At 39.6% G+C, this 18,992-nt stretch overlaps 1 protein-coding gene across 6 annotated transcripts in view; it reads right to left on the reverse strand.

Moving 5' to 3' along the window:
* Positions 1-3,634: 3,634 nt before the first annotated feature.
* Positions 3,635-18,992, reverse strand: part of Strbp (spermatid perinuclear RNA binding protein) — a 131,456-nt gene continuing 116,098 nt past the window's right edge. For 4 of the 6 annotated variants that reach the window (XM_029536950.1, XM_029536948.1, XM_029536947.1 and 1 more), the window contains exons 16-19: positions 17,377-17,500; positions 13,417-13,461; positions 8,536-8,639; positions 3,635-7,747 (exon numbers count right to left, since the gene is read on the reverse strand). In XM_029536950.1, coding sequence (XP_029392810.1) covers positions 8,545-8,639; positions 13,417-13,461; positions 17,377-17,500 — 264 coding nt within the window. In that variant the 3' untranslated portion in view covers positions 3,635-7,747; positions 8,536-8,544. Of the gene's footprint in view, positions 7,748-8,535; positions 8,640-10,391; positions 11,031-13,416; positions 13,462-17,376; positions 17,501-18,992 lie in introns of those variants that run through there. The other 2 variants (XM_029536952.1, XM_021193480.2) reach the window with 2 other exon arrangements.

Here is an 18,992-nt window from a genome sequence, read left to right on the forward strand (position 1 = left end):
CTGAAAAAAATACACCTCCTTGTGATTCCCACGTGATTTCCTGTCCATAACACCCAGGAGACACGGCTAGATGGATATTAACTCACAGCTAAAGCCCAGAGTAAATCTGTCAGTAACCACATATCTTTTTCCTCCGTTAAGAACCTCTGTAAAGGGCCGGGCGTGGTGGCGCACGCCTTTAATCCCAGCACTCGGGAGGCAGAGGCAGGTGGATTTCTGAGTTTGAGGCCAGCCTGGTCTACAGAGTAAGTTCCAGGACAGCCAGGACTATACAGAGAAACCCTGTTTCGAAAAACCAAAAAAAAAAAAAAAAAAAAAAAAAAAACCTCTGTAAAGAAAATGTACCTTCCCAATGGCTAAAGACTATACAGATGCTGATTCAAAAAAGGCACTAGCCCTTATGCAGGCTAAATCTTTAAAATTTAAAATAAAATAAATCTAAATGAAAGCAAAAAGACAGATCCCAGTATAAGGAAATATCTAATACCTATTGTGTTGTGATGGGCAGACTCAGCCTTATTAAAAAAAAGAGAGAGAGTAAAGATATCACCTGGCTGGCATCAAACTGCCCAGCTCATTTTGAGCCCTTGCTCCACCCCAGTGGCTATAAACACTACCATTACCTTCCTGGTCAGAGGCAGCACCACTCTCCCAATAGGAGAGAGATCTATCAGATCTGCTTAATGAAGAGCAGATGTGAACCCTCTTCAGCACAATGGAGAAGCCAGGCCTCTGAGCAGAGACTTCTGCCCCATCTCTGCTACAACTCTAGCAACTCCCTTCATCCTTATCTGGGCAGCTCCTTTCTCATCAATCACAATGAGGTTCTTGACTGTCCAGATGTTCTTTCACAATTTTCTCACCACATTGAAGAATCGTAATCACAAAGGGCACAGCACCTGGGGCACTTCAAAAAGTGGTTCTGGGAAATACCTACCACCTACCATCTCGCCCTACTGAACCATTCCAGCATTTCATGAGGACTAGCAGGCTGCACCTTCTTCTTCTCACAGATGTCCCTGTCAAGGACACTTCCAGAATCCCCTCATTGCTGTGTGCTGTCCCATCTGAAGGCCTGGGGATTTGGACGAGGGCTACTGCAATTGTGACTCAGCTCTATGTCCATCCTATGCTGTAAGTCAACTCACCCACCTGGCTCTTCTCCCAGTGGTCTGCAAAACTGAAAACAGGTCTACTAGGCATCAACCCTGAAGCCAGGACTGGTATCCCTATGAGCGGGTAGAGCAGAGCAGCTGGCTTTGGCAATTCCACAACAGCTCTGGTTCTGCTCACACCTCTTACCATGCACTCCCTTTCCTGCACCTACATGGCCATCTGTCCTTGCTCAGTTCTCCTGAGCTGAAAAAAACTTGTCATGTGACATTCCCAACACTGAGCAGAGCCAAACAGAGGGTTACAAAGTAGAATGAAGCCAGGCAGTGGTGGCGCCCGCCTTTAATCCCAGCACTTGGGAGGGAGGCAGGCAGATTTCTGAGTTCGAGGCCAGCTGGTCTACAAAATGAGTTCCAGGACAGCCAGGGTTATACAGAGAAACCCTGTCTCGGGGGAAAAACAAACAAACAAACAAAAAAACAAAACAAAACAAAAACAAAAACAAACCAAACAAACAAACAAACAAAAATAGAATGAAGGTGTTCCTCAAGAAAGAGGAGCTACTCCAAGCACTGTCTCCCAGTCCTGTCACAGGTGATTACAATGAACATCCCATGGCACAATTTCTTCTATACTACCTAAACAACTGGCCATGGTGCTGCTTTTGACAGCTTCTCATTGCATAGCTAAGGCTGGCATGAACTCAGTCTTCCTCCTGCACCACCAAAGGCAGCTCATAGCTTCAGCATATGCTATCACATCCCATAGTACACTTCTTACCTTGTGCTCTTCCAAAGCACCTCACCTGCCCTCATGTGGCACCTTCACATCAAACTGCTCACTTGTCTACTCATATTCACCCTTCTGGAACCACAAACAAGTAAATAAAATCCTTTAAAATAACTGGTAAGACTATCCAGGTTTGCCACCCCTTCACTAGCCTTGATATCCTGATCCTTTGATCTTGTTTCTAGGTGATGTAAGCCTTTCTAAGTTCCTCGAGTGACAATCTCCATACTTTTGTTTTAACATCTCAAAGGAGGATATCCATGACTTTTCTTAATGTAGACTCAAGTACATATGACAGATCCTACAAAGCAGAGCCCTGTGTGAGACTGCTCCAGAAGTACTGCGGTGAGGATGATCCTTTGGTTAAATAAGCAAATGCAGACTAGCCAACTTCCCCCCAAAAGATCACATTTCTAAAAGCCCAGGATCTCTCAAGCGGCATCCACTAAGTTACACTACATTATACACAGTTTTGTTAACAGTACAAGACTATAGTTATTCCACTGTGCCACTAGCAAAAACCAGGCTTCCTGGCTTAGAGCTGATTAGCAATCCATTTCCACAGGAACCAGGAGAACATGAGCTAAGACAGGAAAGGGAAAAGAAGAGCTGCATTGGTTTCAGTTTATTCCATTTTGTAAGGCACACACTGTATAGTCCCAAAGTCTAGAAGAAAAGTTAAGTAGAATGTGCCCAAGACAGAGGAAGGATACTTCTATCAAATGGCCTTTGAGAAGGAAGCAGAGTAGTGAGGAATGCACAGGACCAGCTGAGCAGAACACATTCAAGAGCATGAGGACTCTTCCACCAAGCACTATATAATTGAGTAAAGTCACTTTACTTAAAGCCCTTTCCTAGTAAGAGCAAACTTCTATGTCCTTCAGTTACAGGATTCAAAGCCAATTCCTAGTAGAGTTTCTGTTAACCCTCAGAGCAGAACAGAAATGTAATTTCCTCTGTGTGACTCAATACTCACTAATTAGAAGCCACAATGTTTTGCCACAAGCAAGCAGGGTGGTTTGCAAAGCCCTCTGGGGTTTTAGTTCCATGAAAAACATGCCCTGCATCACTACTTCGTCAGGACTCAGAGCTAGAAATGGACCACCGAAAGGGAGATGGCTCTGCAGTACTGTGTGTGCCATCCAGACCTCTCCTTCCTTCACACTTTGATGCTCTAGAACTTGGTTAGAATAGATTCTTTCTTCCTATTCCCCAATGGAGCACAGCATCCTTTGCTGAAAAAGTGTCAGTTGGCAAAGATGGTAAGAGCTCTGGCAAGGTGGGATCCCCACATCTTCCTGCCCCTAAAGCAATTGGTGATGAAATTGGGAAGTGGCCTGTAAGCAACATGATGAGAAGCAAATATATCCACAACCCTGCAGTTCTCAAGTAATGCTCACTGAACCCTAGGTCCAAGATGGAGGAAAGACTCACATTCCGAACTGTCAAGTGCTCAGCATGGGTCTTTTAATGGGCTACCTTACTACACCTCTTTATACCAGATCCCATGAGCAAATCCCTCAAACTCCATCATCACCTTTCTCAAGCAGAGAATAAATTCCCAGAAAGAAGAACTTATTAGAAAATAGGTACCCCAGTCTCTCGACACTTCATCCAAACAAAACAAGCTTTAGACACAAAAGCTTCCTCTGTTCAACAGTCTACTTTCTCTTCATTCTCTGTTAGATATCCTTTTATCATCAGTGACCCTCCCACCCACCCCCCAAAAAAGCAAAAATCCCTGTATTCTGTTCTGCTCAGAAATATGCTTAATACAGGAGGCCTAGAAATAAGGCCAGCTTTCACTGCTGCCTTATAATTTGTAGCCTGCTGAGCAGAGAGGAGCTTTGGTACAAAAAACAGATGGGATTCATTCCTGTCTCTAGCAGTTAACCCTGAATATTAGATTCATGTCTAGATCCGAAATAACAGTACCTCCAGGAGGGCTGACTGAGAATTAAGAATGTCCCAGTGCCACATATGCTCACAATACCAATTCTAGCAATGTTCCTTCCTTCCTCTTTCCCATTCTGGCTTCTTAAATCTGCTACTCACACTCCAAAATAGCTCCTGACCCCAAAATAGTTCCTGTCAATTTTTGTGGTATTTTACACAGCTGTCACATGAACACTGTAGATGACAATATGTTATGATGTCAAAATGTTGGCCAAGTCTAAGTCCTACACAAAGACTACCACTAACTGAACTACTTGGAATAGTTAGTTTTAGGAAGGAGAATCTTGAACAAAGAGGGCCAGCAACATCCTAACTGCAACTGTGCTCAGGCCATGTGCCACTGATGGCCATGCAGCAGCAAAGAGAAGATGTGGACCATTCTTCTTCACTGCAATGGGGGCAATCTTTATGACACCCTCTTGTGAGGCAAGAAAGCCACTTACACAAATGCTAAAGTTCTAGGAAGAAAGGCCATGATCCTCCTGATAACTGGTCAGGGTTGTTTTGTTGTAGTTTATTTTTAGATTGTTGTTATTATTGTTGTTATTGGCAGGGGTTGTTTGTTGGTGTGTATGCATGCATGCCTACATTAAGAACCTTGCTTCAAATGTTGGCTAAGTGAGATGAAGAACTACCAACAGTTTTGGCTAAACAGAAATATGGTTACTAGGTAACACAAGTCTAACTCACTAGCCTTCTTAAATGTAATCCTTGTCCACAGTTTTTTCTAAAATTACAGCATGTTGGAATTCAATCTATGATTCCACATAACTCACCTCCTACCAGCCAGGGACTCAACCTGTCCACCCTCTTCTGTGCTCAAGTCTTTGCAAGCATGTGTGAGCCAGCACTTCCATGGTAGATACAAGCCCTTTACTTAGTTGAGCAGCAGGAACTTCACTATCGACACACTTGTCCTTGTAATAAAAAGAAACTTCCCAATTCTATCCAAATAGGTAGATAAACATATAGAGATAGAAACAGAATAGTGCCCTAAGAGTATCAGACAGAAGGAAGGCATCACACGCTGATGAGTATACATGTGTTCCACCAAATGGCCCAGCGTGATACAAGGTACAAGAACTCCTCACAGAAAATGAGTCAACAGCATCCTAAGCATGCTTCCTATAATAATTTGCTCTTTACCAACAAACACACAAGCCTTGAAAATTTGATTCTGGTTGTTGTAGATTTTTTATTACTAAAGTATGGGTAAGAAGCTTGAATTGGCAGGTAGATGGTCTAAGTTCAGCCCTTGTGAAATTCTAAGCACCCATAAATCCTAAACAAGTATTTACAAACCCTGGGCTGCAAGTTGGCTGATTTAACTGCTGCAGCACAACTATGGGCAAATCTGTTCTGCCAAGTCGGTGAGTAAAGGAGTAAGCACAACTCTGCCCTGAGCAGGCCATGCACCTGTTGCTTAACCAACATAGCCTCACTTCCCTCACATCCTTCCCCCAGCTTGATCAGAACAGCAGAGTCAGCATTCACAGAGTACTTGCTGTGTATCAGGTACCATTAAAAGCTTTGAATATATAAAGTCATGAGATAATCCGAGTTCCACAGAAATGAGCTGGAGTGAGAGAAATGCTTTGGCCCAGATGCTCATGTTTTCTATTCTATATCTCTAGCTGTGTTGTAAATCTTACATAACACAAATTTATATTATAGTTCATTTTTAAAAACTTCAAACATTAATGGAAGCTGTTAGCTCCTAACTGAAATAGTGGTATGTGGAAAAGGATACTTATTTATACAATTAACCCAACATGAATTCTTTACTTAAAACAGTCTTTTTGCAAAATACTATTTTGTAAAAGGGGGAACTCATCTTAAATCGACTATACTGTGCTCTGTAAGTTAGGTGGTACAGAAAAACACACTCGTGCTTCATCAAGTTCATCAAGTCAGCAGGTACTTGGGCCTGCTGTTATCATTGACATTCCACCCATTTCCCTCCCCAAGCCTCCTAGTCACACTAAAGAATCATGATGCCTAGCTGTATGATACCAGATGTTGCAGAGAACAAGGCTAAATACTATGGCATCTTTCTATCTCTAGGTGACTTGAGGTGGCACTAAAAGAGTGGAAATGAGAGGCAGACCATTCAGAGTAGGCTGCTTTCACATGTCACTCTGTTTACAATGTCCCTAGTTACAGGCTCCAATCAGCTTGGAAAGAAAAACTTAGTACTGACTCTTTTTTCTCCACTCCTATCATTAGTGAAAAATAAAAACCAGGACAATTACAGCAAGTGATTTCTTATAACAGTAACACTCACCTGCCATTGAAAGAATGTAGTCAGGGTTTACATTTCCCATTGAGTTCTTTGAAGGACTATACAAAGAGATGCCAAAAGCAGGGCTGAAGTGGTGCTGAGCTTCTCATTTTCTGACCACCCAATTGGACAGAACATGAGTAGCATAACCAGAGCAAAGTTCAGACCATCAAGAATGCCAGGGAAAATATGCTACTTGAGGAAATCCTCAAGTAATACCGATTTTGTGGTGTTAAAAAGCCTACAAATATTCAGAATTTTATAATTACGCTACTAAATGAATTAATAACTTTTGCCACTGTTAATATACTATCTTCCAAAGTAGGGTATTTATTTACAACAAGGCCAATTCCATCAGGAATTCCATCAGAAAACTTTGAGACTTAAGATGCTTCCACTGATCATAGCCTCTGTTCCCTGGTCCCAGAAAAGGACCTGGCATCAGCAGGAACAGGACTACAGTGCACTGCACTTCTCTGCTCTGCTTTGTACAGCCTTTAACAGAAGCAGACCTCATGAACTGCAGGTTCTGTGTGAGAACAAAGTTCCAGCAGCCTTAATGCTAGAGATGAACAGAAACTGCTATAGAAAGAAATGTAAAGCATAAAATTCATTTATACATATACACACACACATACAGCTTTAGCACATAACAGCTAACATATAGGTGTATTTGTGGATTAAGGTTTGGCCTAATACTGATATCCTTTAAATGAACTCTGTTGAATACAGTGAGAAATAATATTCTAGCTTCCTAACTTGAGACAGACAGACAGACAGACAGACAGATAGATAGATAGATAGATAATCTGATTCCTTAAGCAGATTTGGTTTCTGCAGACTCAGTATTTGCTTTTCTGAGACTTGCTCAAGTTGATTCTGCAAATAATTAGCTTAACTCAGCCAATTACATATTTCCCACAGTTTATAGTTTTGTCTTTGATTCTCTATTGCTTTTTTTTTTAATGGCTTCTTGCTGTTGCTGTATTGGAGCATGCAACACAGGTCAGAGGAGGTGATCTTGAGAGATTGGCACTTGAACCCCTCAGCCTGTGCAGCAAATGCACATGAATTCTACAGAATGTCACCAGCATTACTGCTTCTGATATCCTAGCTCCTTGAACAAGACAGTGACCTGTCATTTTGACTCTGCTTAGATAGTGTTCCTACAACTGAATTGTTAATATTCAAACAGGTGCCTCTGCTATGTATAAATTACATATACATTATATCCTACAACTCTACCCACATACACTGGACTCAGTGAATGTGAAATGTTTCTCTTGAATATAAAGCATTTACAAGAGTATTAAAACAAATGCTGGAAATTACTATTTTACATTTAGACCATAAAAATTTAAAGTTAATGCAGTGACATAAGACCTAAGAGATCAAATACATCATATGATTGTCATATATGCAGGTTGTGTTAATTGGTTATTGTTTTCTTTAATCAGAAAATAAAAGAGCTTACCTTTGAATACTGAGATCACAGCTTACAGTCACTATATCTCAGCCTATTTTATACAAGTGATATGGCTACGGAGGTCCGAGGAGAACGAGAATAAAGTGAGATAAACGTGCTGAAAACTGCTTAAAAGTATTAACCTGAAATACACAGAGGGTCCAACACCAGTTTTAAAAATACATTAACAAGGTATTCCCAGCTCTTCAATTAATTATGGTGACTGATTCATGATTTTCAAACATTCACCCATTTAAAAAAGAAAAAAAGAAGGAGAAGAAGAAGAAAAAAAAAAATGCTAATCCAAGTGAAACCATCAAGTATTTCATTCCCCAGGGTAACAGTTTGAGAGATTACAAACAATCTCAGGAGCTACTTAACCCAACCCCTTACTTTGCCATACTATGCACCAAACCTCATCAGCATGAGGTATGTTGGAAATCTATGGAGCCATTATGAGGCACAAGAGATGCGGCACTCCTGCAGCCTTAAGGGGCACAGGTTGCCAGCCACACCTCTGGTGAAGTGCTGGCCCCCACCAAAAGATATGGCTTAAGGAGGACACCTGTCTCAGATTAATTATAATACTGCTAGCTGGCAAAGTCAGAAAAGAAAAAGCTCAAGTTATGTATTAAAAACGATTAAAAAGTGTCAGAGGATAGCACAGCTCACATAGCTTCTAAATTCTACACTGGTCTGTAAACTCCCTAACAAGAGCTACACACTGAAGGGTTTACACCTAGATATTGCTACATGTCCAAAAGGAGAGCTTTAAAACACACATCGTGGCTTTGGACAAAGTATTGCTCTTCTTTAAAATTCTCAGTCATTGATTTCAAAAAGGGTTAGAGTGGATCTGAAAGCTGGAAAGCCTTAGGGGTCACATTGCTCTTAAGACCAAGATATAAAATTGCCATTCAAGCCAGACAACCTGATGGTTCTAGAAGTCAGAGAAGAAATCTTGAGGGCCCAAGTGAATAATAAATGGTGCGACGCTCAGAGGCTGGCAATAGGGGCTGTCAATGAAAAAACCACCTACAGTGGAGAAAAGAGCAGAGAAGCAGAACTTTATGTTAATCTCATACAATTGGACGAAGCTAAGAGCTTCATTTATATTTCTCTGCTCTTTCAACTGTAAGTGGAATTTTCATTACAAAATGAAGGGTGGGAAGGGCAAAAGGTGGGAGGACACTTAATTCATTACAGAATTTAAACAGTTGAACTTGCATGGTTACCACTTCTAACATAGGGTCAACAGCTCCATTGTTTTAAGTAAAGCAGAGAAATGTAAAAGTTTGCAGCAACTGGGCAGTTTACAACATGGTTAGTAACTTCCAACAAACAACAAAATTAAGAAGAAAGAGGGAAGACTTGGTAGGAACCATTTGAAATGACGGCCATCATGTTGGAGAACAGCACAGCTTCCTCCTCCATCAGAGAGGGGGTGAGTTATGAGGCAGAGTCAGAGACTGCAAAAGTCTTTTCTAAAGAGAAATCTCAAGGCAGATTCCAGCCTAGAGTCCAAATTTGATGATCAATTTCAAATAACAATACAACTGCAACTGCCAATTAATAGTATTGCAAAAACAGAACCATTGTAAATATTTAATTAATAAAAACTAGACACTAGCAGCCATGCTTTTTCTTCTCAGTGATGGCTCTGTTTCATCCATAGGTCAGCAAAACAAATCAATGAACATGAAAATTCCCAGCTGAAAGGGCCCCTGCTCCATTATGTCTTGCCACTAACACACGATGAGAATGACAAGTTAAAGCTATTTTCAGCAAGTGACAAGGTTTTATTAAAGTATCACCCACCACTAGTAGAAAACAAAGGTCAAGAAAAGGAACAAATGACTGTGTGATACACATTTGAGCAGCATTTGTGCCCACAGGCTCATCTCGCCTTCCCTTCCAAAGGAGCCTGGTACAAAAGTTTAGTAAGACTACTTTCAAGTGATGGGCACTGGTTGGTTTTGAAAAGGAATTTAACAGAAAAGTAGTTACTTCCTAAGTCATTTTTAGAATAGTGACTTGTGTCTGCAGAGGACTACACTCATGCCTGAATGGGGGTGAGTACCTTAATGAAACCATTACCTTCTAGTAACATCATCAGCTTTCCAAACACGGTGAGAATGCAAGGGAGGACTTGGGTCTGCACCCTTCACAGACCAGCACAATGTTACTGGCTCCCAGTTTCTACCAGTATAATCAGGTATCTTAAAAGTAAATGCTGACCCATGGCTGAAATCTGTCACTTTTCACAGCAGCACTCAACAAGAACTGGGACAATCAGAGAGCAAGTTTTTATGGGGATCCTGTTGCTGCTTTAGATTCTGATATCAAAGAAGAGGAAAGGAGACCCTTCAAGGAATTCCAAAAAAACCTGCTAATCATCTATCTACATGGAAAAAGTCAAGGAGTGAACACAGAGTCTTACAGAGTGAAGAAGGCCACAAGAACAAAAGAGGGTGATTGATTAATTTATTTTTTTTAACTTGGAAATTCGTAAACTAAAATAATCACAATCCTCCTTCCCCATCTTTGGATGGTGCCATCATTTTAATAAGCAATGCTGGAATAACAGAATGTAACCTTATCATGGGGATGCCCTTGTACAAATGGAGTACAAAGAGCTTACATAATGAATAGATTGAGAAATCATCTTTGCTTTGTTTTAGCAGCTTGCTTACAAATAAATGGGTTTCTAGGGCCAAGTTATTACTAGTTTTCAATTCCTTGAAATTTGATACCAAAACATATCAAAAATAATAAGCTAAAACAATATTCAAACCCATATTTTATTGGCTTTAATTACACACTTCATTATTTACAAAGTTAAAGTTTAAATGAAAAGTTTCTACTGTATTTAAAAAAAAAAAAAATAACTACAGCCCAAATTCAAGTGCCCTGGAGTAAGCACATATCACTCAGCTACCAATCAGTGACTGCATCAGGAACCAGGCAGTACTCTGTGTTACAACAAAGCAGTTTATTTGTGATCAGTGTTGAGACTCTATACATCCTTCACAAATTTAACTTTACATAATCTGATACTCTCTTAAAACGTCAACTTTGAGCTGCTAGACTTCCCTACAACGAAGGGGCTGGTATAAATTATTTCCAGGAATGAGGTACCGTTTCACAGAACTGGTTTCTTTTGTTTGTTTTCAAGTTTTAGAGAACTGAATTTGCATTTGTTAAAATCAAAAAGTAGGAAAGATGTTCTTTACAAATAATTTTGATCAAGTAAGTATGTGTTCAAAGAAAGCAGGATAAAAAGGCTTTTTCTCTAACATTCTGCATTGTACTGTATTGTTGTTCAATAAGAATGAGCTTCTGTCATTTACTAAAAGAATGAGTAGTGGGGAACAGGATATGTTGGGAATTTCATAACGGGTAACAGAACCATTCTCTTGGGCAAACCTACAGAGAAAAGAAACGAAGAGGACTCCAATAAAAATTTCAGGTTAAAAATTCTTACAGTAATTATCATTAACCATTTCCAGATTAGTCAGTCCACTTCATACCATTTTGGAAGAGGCCCACAAGTCTCTCACAAATCAATTGCTCTTCTGTCTTGATACATAATGTTTTCTGCTCTAAAGTAAAAAGCCTGTATCATAGAATGACGCTCAGAATGACATCTGAGTGAACAGGCATGAATTCTAAAGATCTAAAGCAATGCTAGTGATTAACATTTTTGTCCTAAAGTGACTCTAGAAATACATATGGCACATGACGTTTTAAAGGAAAAAATATGTCAAGATATAAGGTTTTCTGTGTGGGCCTCAACTCCTAGAAAGACAGCTTCAATCAAGGCACGACCAGGTGTTTGTCATCTCAGTAGCTACCATTAATTTGGCATGGCAAATCTGGAAAGATTAATTGTTTACTTAATTTGTAATTAATACGTTCTTGTGGCCTCACAAACTCCTGCATACTAAGGAGGATTTGAAATCTGCCCCTGCCTTTATGCTGATGTTTACCCTAGGAGAAATCACAAAGCAGCAACAGCAGGTATTCAAGAGCACCAGATGATCAGAGGGAAATAACCCCACATGCAACAGCTTTACAAAGGCCAAAAGACATATTTACCTTACAGCCAAAATAAAGCATTGTTTTAGTAGATTTGCATCACAGTAACATTTAAAAACTCAATCTTTTATGTGAAAAATGGGGCATCAAATTACACCAGCTTTGGAAGTCAGTATATGGCACATGGAAGAGAGGCGCCTTCTGAGGCTCAGAGGCCACAGGGTGGAAAGAATGTTAAGGAAGGACCAGAAAAGAAAAAAAGACTTGAGGAAAAATATGGATGTAACTGAAGAGTCTAAAAACCAAATTTTTTAAAGAAAAAGTCTCTAGCAATGCTTTAGTAGAATTCATCTTGTTATTTCGTGACTGACACACAGACTCAGGTATAGCAAGTAAGTCAAGTGTGCTAGGTTAACCAGCTGGCCCCAATTTGTCAGGATAAGGTGTTCAGGACATTAAGAAGCTAGAGAAAGGGCAAATGCATGGTCAAAACAAAAAGAGCCAGTTTGAATTCAGAAGGAAATATAGATAAAAACAATTACTAATCCTGAACTCTCATATCTGGGATTCCTATAGTTCAGAATATGGAGAAGCCTGGGCCACATGAGTGCGCCAGGGATACAACCAGGCAAAGGACTTAAGTCTGGGCTCTGCATTTTGCCCAAACAAAACTTCTTGCACACATTTGAACCTTGCCAAACTATTCAAATTCTATACTTCAGTATAGCAATGTCTTAAGGACCTATAATTGTCATCAAAATAAAAATGGTAAAGCTGATGTGTGAAGAGAAAAAGGCACAATGTGAAGGCTCATGTAGAGGATCCATGCCACAAACAGCAATGCATGAAGGACCTTTGCCTTTCGTGTGCATGCACACCTGGTTGGGGCTGTGTGGACAGACAGACAGACAGACACACACACACACACCCACACACACCCACACATCCTTTGCTCTCTTTCTCATTGACAAGCATCCTATAGTGATGGCTGATTCCGTAACAGAGCACCTGAGTTACAAAAAATGTCTAAGAGCATATCACTGACTCCAAACCTACTGCCTCCATTGCCACATAAACCTCATTCAAAAGTTATCCAAAGGGCCATTAGGATTCATTCACATATCTGCTGGTATTTTTTATTTTGACAATAAATAAAATAAATAAATAAATAAAACAAGCAATAGGCCTAGGATTTTCTAGCACCAGCTACTGACTTTCTGCAAAAAACTGGCTTTCTGCTAAAAACAGGTAACATTGGCAATGAAACCCATTATCTCGGTGGGACTAATGACATCTATCTATTCTCAAAGCAAAAGGTATAGCAAAGACTAATGGGTACAAATTTGAAGTGATGACTTTGTTTTCTTGACTCAAATCACCCACATTCATAAAGTTCTGTACACAAACTAACAATGTGGCCATGTAACTGGCCGGTGGTTGGGCTAGAAACTGGGGTGTGGCCCTTCAGTAGCCTTTGAATGGAGTATAGGCTGGCTGTAAGAAGAATTACTTCAAATATTTAATTTCAATATGGTCAGAAACAGGCAATAAGAACAAGCAGTTCTCCAATCAGGCAAAGCAGAGAGAAGAGCAACTTCGACCAAACCAAGAACCACAAGGTTGTGGCATTTTCAGAGGGAATTTAAGTTGGGCCACTTGAATGATTAGATCTGAGATCCTCCAACTTGTTTACTGAAACTCTGGGTACAAAAACTGTTTTGAGTTGCTGTGACAAATTTGCTAAGAGGAGGAATCAGTAAGGAAGTGTACATACCATATGCAGGGGCAGCTGTGCTGTAACCATATGGGGTTCCATAACCTGGTGTAAAGAAGAGGGCAGCAATCAGTCCAGGCCCAATTGTCAAACACAACCCGGAGACCTGCAGACTCTGGAAGGCTAATAGCACACTACAGAGTAGTCCTAGTCCTGCTTAGTTGCAGAAGCCTCACACTGTGACCTACACAGATTTTCTTAACTTTCTTATCCTCCCCCTCTGCTCTTGTTCAGCTGTGTTCTCTCCTCTCTTCCCTTTTCACTCTCCTCTCTTCCTTCTTTTATTCCTCCTCCATCTGTACTTCTACACTGTACTATAACTTATGTACTTGTCTGTATGCCCCACTAAAGTGGCAGAGATAAAATTTTATCTTTGCATCACCTATACCTAACATAATAAACAACTGTTAACCAAAATAATACTTAGAACCATTGCAATTTACCTAAAGATGGAACACAGGACTTTCCATAGCTCCTTTTAGAAAACATTGACAGAGCATGCTGTAGCCTGAAATGCCACTAAAGAGAATGCATGGGACAGGTCATGAGCCCAATGATAAGGTACATTACTTAAAGCATCTGAACACCAAGTCCCAACACAAAGTCTCTCCCTGAAAGTTGGTAACTTGATAGATCAGTTTCTCTTAGATATACGTGTGTGTGTGTGTGTGTGTGTGTGTGTATTATAATAAGTAAAAACTACTAAAAACACAAATGTTTTTGAACTAGTTAATTCTCACAGTAATTGCTCACATATCCTTAAACAAAAGAGCGACTAATTTGCCATATTCCCATCTTTTCAAGTGGTAAACCCAGGCTTCTTTATAGTGTTCCAGTAAGGTTTAGCTACACCATGTTAACAAAAGCTGTAATTTTCTGGGGTCTTCTGGGGCAAACAACCTAAAATTATATAAATATGAAATGGTTTGGCCAAGTTCCAGGGGAAACACTGTAACTTGTCTCTTAACTATGACAAAGTGCACAACAGTAATCCAAGCACCACAAATGCTGAGGCAGAAGGATCCAAGTTTAAGCCAGGTTAGGTAGGCTTCATGCAGTAAGGTTCCAGGGCATCTTAGACTATAAATCCCGTCTGAAAATAATATACAGAAACAAAGCAGGCTGGGTGTGGTGGCTCAAACCTTAAATATCAGAGTTGGGAGGCAGAGGCAGGTGGATCTCTATATATACAAGGTCTATAACCTAACAAGTTCCAGGTCAGCTAGGGCTATACTAAGACCCTGACTAAAGGCACAACACTTCATTAACACTACATAAATACTTACTTTTTTAAATCTCAACTGCTTGTTCTGAAACTATTTATGTTTATGCTGATCATAACAGCTTACCATTGAGACTAGAATTAAGTATCAACTGCCCAGGACTACTATCTCTTTTTCCCTATATTGCATCATGCTCAATCAAACATCAGTTCCCTGCCTCATCTGACCCTGAGCATTCACTGGGCCACAGGTTAGATCTTAGTCACCTTTGCTCAGTTTTTGTAAAGCACTAAGGTGTATGACAGAGAGATGACCACTTTTCACTTTGCACTACATTTAAACTATTTAATTGGGGACACTCCAGTCAATCACAGTTCACACTAAATCTGTAGATTTCATAAGGATACAACAATAGCTAAGATAAACATAAGGAAAAGCAGAGAGTAGCAGAGGGCAAAATAAAACTTTGTGTTTTCATATTTTATAAATGTATTCCAGGGAATGAAAGCTATTTCCTTAAGCTACAATGTCAAGAATTTTACTAAAACCTCCTGAAAGAAATGAAGCTACTAGTTAAGTTGGCCACTGATCAGATCACTAAGACTCTCTGAGCCTCAGTGTTATACACAGCAGCTAAATAGATAAGAAAGCTAAAGTACATATAAAACACCTATGCCAGTCCCTAGAACAAATGACAGAAATTCATTCAAGATCTAGATTAACATAAAGTTAATTTTTTGTTCAATAAAAGAATTATTTTCTTTTTGGTCTTGTTAATTTTTTTTTTTTTTAAAGCTTCAGAAGACAGGCCTTGTACAGAGGTCAAAGTAATGGTTTAAGACAAAAGCCCTTTATGAACAGAAGCTGACAATAAGGAAACACACACAATCCCTCTCATCATCACTATACTAAACATAGGTCCATAACCCTGAGGCAGGAAGCAAATAACAGAAGATCTGTCAATGGCAAATTGTTACCAGACTGAGGTCCAAAGGAACACACTACCAAAACACAGGCTCATCTCAATAACCATTCCCAAATAAGTCTAAAACTATTAATTTTCAATAAAGAAAATATAGAAAAGTATCTTAATGTTAGACACAAAATGAATCAAAAAGTCCATGCCTATTTCCTTTCACTTTCATATTTTAGTATTCTTTATTCCTATGAAAAAGCACAATTGAACCCCTAGTTCTCCTAGCTGAAAGCCATGACAGTGCCCTTCAAACTTTTTACTCTTCAATCTAAATACTTCATCTATGAACAATGCTGCTTCCAATAATTTGTTCACATCTTTGTATCCATCTACCAGTTTCGACCACAGTAACAAATCTACAAAATCCTTCAAAGCTTGTGCCATTATGCCCATTATGTCCTTGCATCTCCTCTTTACCCTATAGGAGGAGGAATATTTATAAATAATATCTAATTTTGCTGTTTTCTCCTTCAAACCCTTGAAGACTTTCCACTGTATTTAAGATTTGAAGACAAAATCCAAACCATGGATAAGAATCTAAATAGCCTCATATGGGAAATAAAAAACCCAAACTGTATATAAAGCATTCTTTTCTGAGATGTTCAGGACTTTCTGACATTTAGGAAATTTCCAGAAATTGTGCTAGCATTCAATAAACTATTGCTTATGAAAGGGTCTCATTTCTCAATCAGAAAGCCTGTAACAATAGTGGGTCTCTGCACATGGAGTTTGTTCTTTCATGCCAGCCTTCTCGGTGTATTCCTACTAAATCTCCACAGTGCACTCCAGTGTCAATTCTTCAGGGAAGCCTTCATGGACCAGGTAGGTCTCTCACATTCCCATTCACATTCATTATCCTCCTCAGACTTTCTCAATTTTAAGTTTGGTAACTTGCTTACATACCTCACCTTCCACAATGTAAGCTCAACAAGAGTAAAATCTGTATCTGGTGTATTATAAAGCAAGAAAACTCTGTGTAAGACATTTCATCCATGGATGCAAAAACAGAGTGAACTAGTAATTCCAAAGTAGTATCATTCATCATTCATCATACTTCCCAAATGGTAACAACATGCACAGTGAAACAATTCTAAGGGTGATCTTAGACTAGGAAAAACAAAAAGGCCAATAGCTTCGGCAATGCTATTACCTGCATCGAAGTCCTTACTCTGCTGCTTGTTTCACCCACACCTGTCTGCCTTACCTGTAAACTAACTTCCACTGAAGGAAACATAGAGGGTTAAGAACAAGTAAAGTAACTTATATGGAAATATTTGGAATTTAACAGGCTCTCGATAAGTAAGTTGTGTCTATCCTATAACCCCTAACACACACACACACACACACAAACACCCATCTTTTTTGTGTTGTTTCTTTCCTTTGACTGTTCTCAAATACTCAATTTTATAAATGCTAATTTATAAACAGGATTCATCTCTATTAAAAAACTCGAAACTCCATAGCAATTCTGGTATGGTATCCTCACAGAACACACTCTGCTCTGCTGCCCAAACACCATAATTTGTAGAACAGGTATTTAGATTCTTCTGTCAAAATATATTCCTTTATCCAAGGTCAGTCATGATTCTTTCTTTTTCCTCCAGAAAGGCTATAGTTACTTAGCAGATCCCTTCTGAAGTTCTATATACTCCTACACATGTACAGTATTTCCAGACACATAGAACTCCAGAGAATGAGGAAATGCTGTTCTTCAGGCCTGGAATCAAAGAGATCATTTGATCTTTAGTGAGTGGCACCAACCTGGAGCTATATAACCAGGAGCTGCTGTAGCCCCCACGAACGCTCCTCTTGTCAGAGTTCCTCTTCCTCTGCCCCGAACTGCCTGGACTGCTGCAGATACTGCTGTATTCACAACACCTTTTGCCTGTAATAACAACAATAATAATTTCACCATGGAGAAAAAGAACTTTCTCTCACCTACTATGGGGCTTCAGCTAAGACAGTAAAATATCTACAGTTAAGACTCTACAGTTGACCATCTGCAAAACAGATATGGCACCTACCTAAACTATTCTGAAGAATACGTTAATCATATGAAAATATCTGAGTAACTATATTTCACTAGTGGGTTACCTAGAAAACACATTCAATACACAAATTTGAGTGGCCAAGTTATACCCAAAGTCATTTTTAGGTCTCATACATAAAACATTGTTTCTTCTATTAAGCACATGAATTTTATGGCTTCTAGTGTGGAAATTTTCTGAAACAAAGTGGAAAAGACACAGTCTATCTTCAAGTAATCAAAGTAATCAGATTGGAGAGTGACTCAATATAAATCCAATTAGACTTCATAAGCCAATTAATAAATACTTTAACCTAGAATAAACATTATTTTAGATCATGCATGTATATGTGTCTCTGTGTGCGTATGTACACACCACATGCATGACTGGTGCTCATGGAGGTCAAAAGAAGGCATGAGGTCCCTTGAAACCAGTGCCACCAGGTGGGTGCTGGGAACCAAATGCAAGTTGTTTTCAAGAACAAGTGCTCTTAACTACTGAGCAGTTACTCCAGTCCCTGAATGTAGGCTTTGAAATACTAAAATTTACTAATGAAGCATACGATGTCTTATATGGTAAAAAAACAAACCAAGTTGACAATGATCTTTCTACTTATCGAGAAAATACCTGATCCCACTTTTTAAGTGAATAAACAAACAAACAAACAAACTATCCAGGTAGATAAAACATGCAACAAAATGTCCATGGCATTTTGCCACAGGACTCCCTGGTTTAAAAGGAATCTATCCCTGCTCTCAGCTTCCTGGCTGTGGCTACACTGCGCCAGCTGCCACTGCCACCACCACCGCCACCACCACCCCCTCTCCTCCTCCTCCTCCTCCTCCTCCATTATGCTTTCATCACCCTACTGAGATAAACCCATGATGAGTCAGTGTCACCTACCATCTGAGAATGTTTATGGACAAGTGACTACACTTGAATAAGACACCACCAGCACTCACCTTGCTTACTCAATTTCTAACTAGATGACTTTGAATATCAATTTAACACACAAGACATCTCAAACAACCAAAATTAAAATCACCGTTGTTTTTACTTTGTACCTATTTGCAGATTCTTTAAACCCATCACAGGGGTCACTGGTACAGAGATCACCCTCACCCTCTCTAAGAAAATGGCAGACTGTCCTTTGAGAAAACTCAAAGCAGCCAATCTCACTGTACTAGAATTTCAAGTCAGATCCCTAGACAAAGAGAATACATTTTCTACAACCTAATTCTTGCACAAGCATCATGACCAAGAAGCAAGTTGGGGAAGAAAGGATTTATTCAGCTTACACTTCCACATTGCTGTTTATCACCAAGGAAGTCAGGACTGGAACTCAAGCAG

Source organism: Mus pahari, chromosome 3 (assembly GCF_900095145.1).
Source record: "Mus pahari chromosome 3, PAHARI_EIJ_v1.1, whole genome shotgun sequence".
Taxonomy (NCBI): Eukaryota; Metazoa; Chordata; class Mammalia; order Rodentia; family Muridae; genus Mus; species Mus pahari.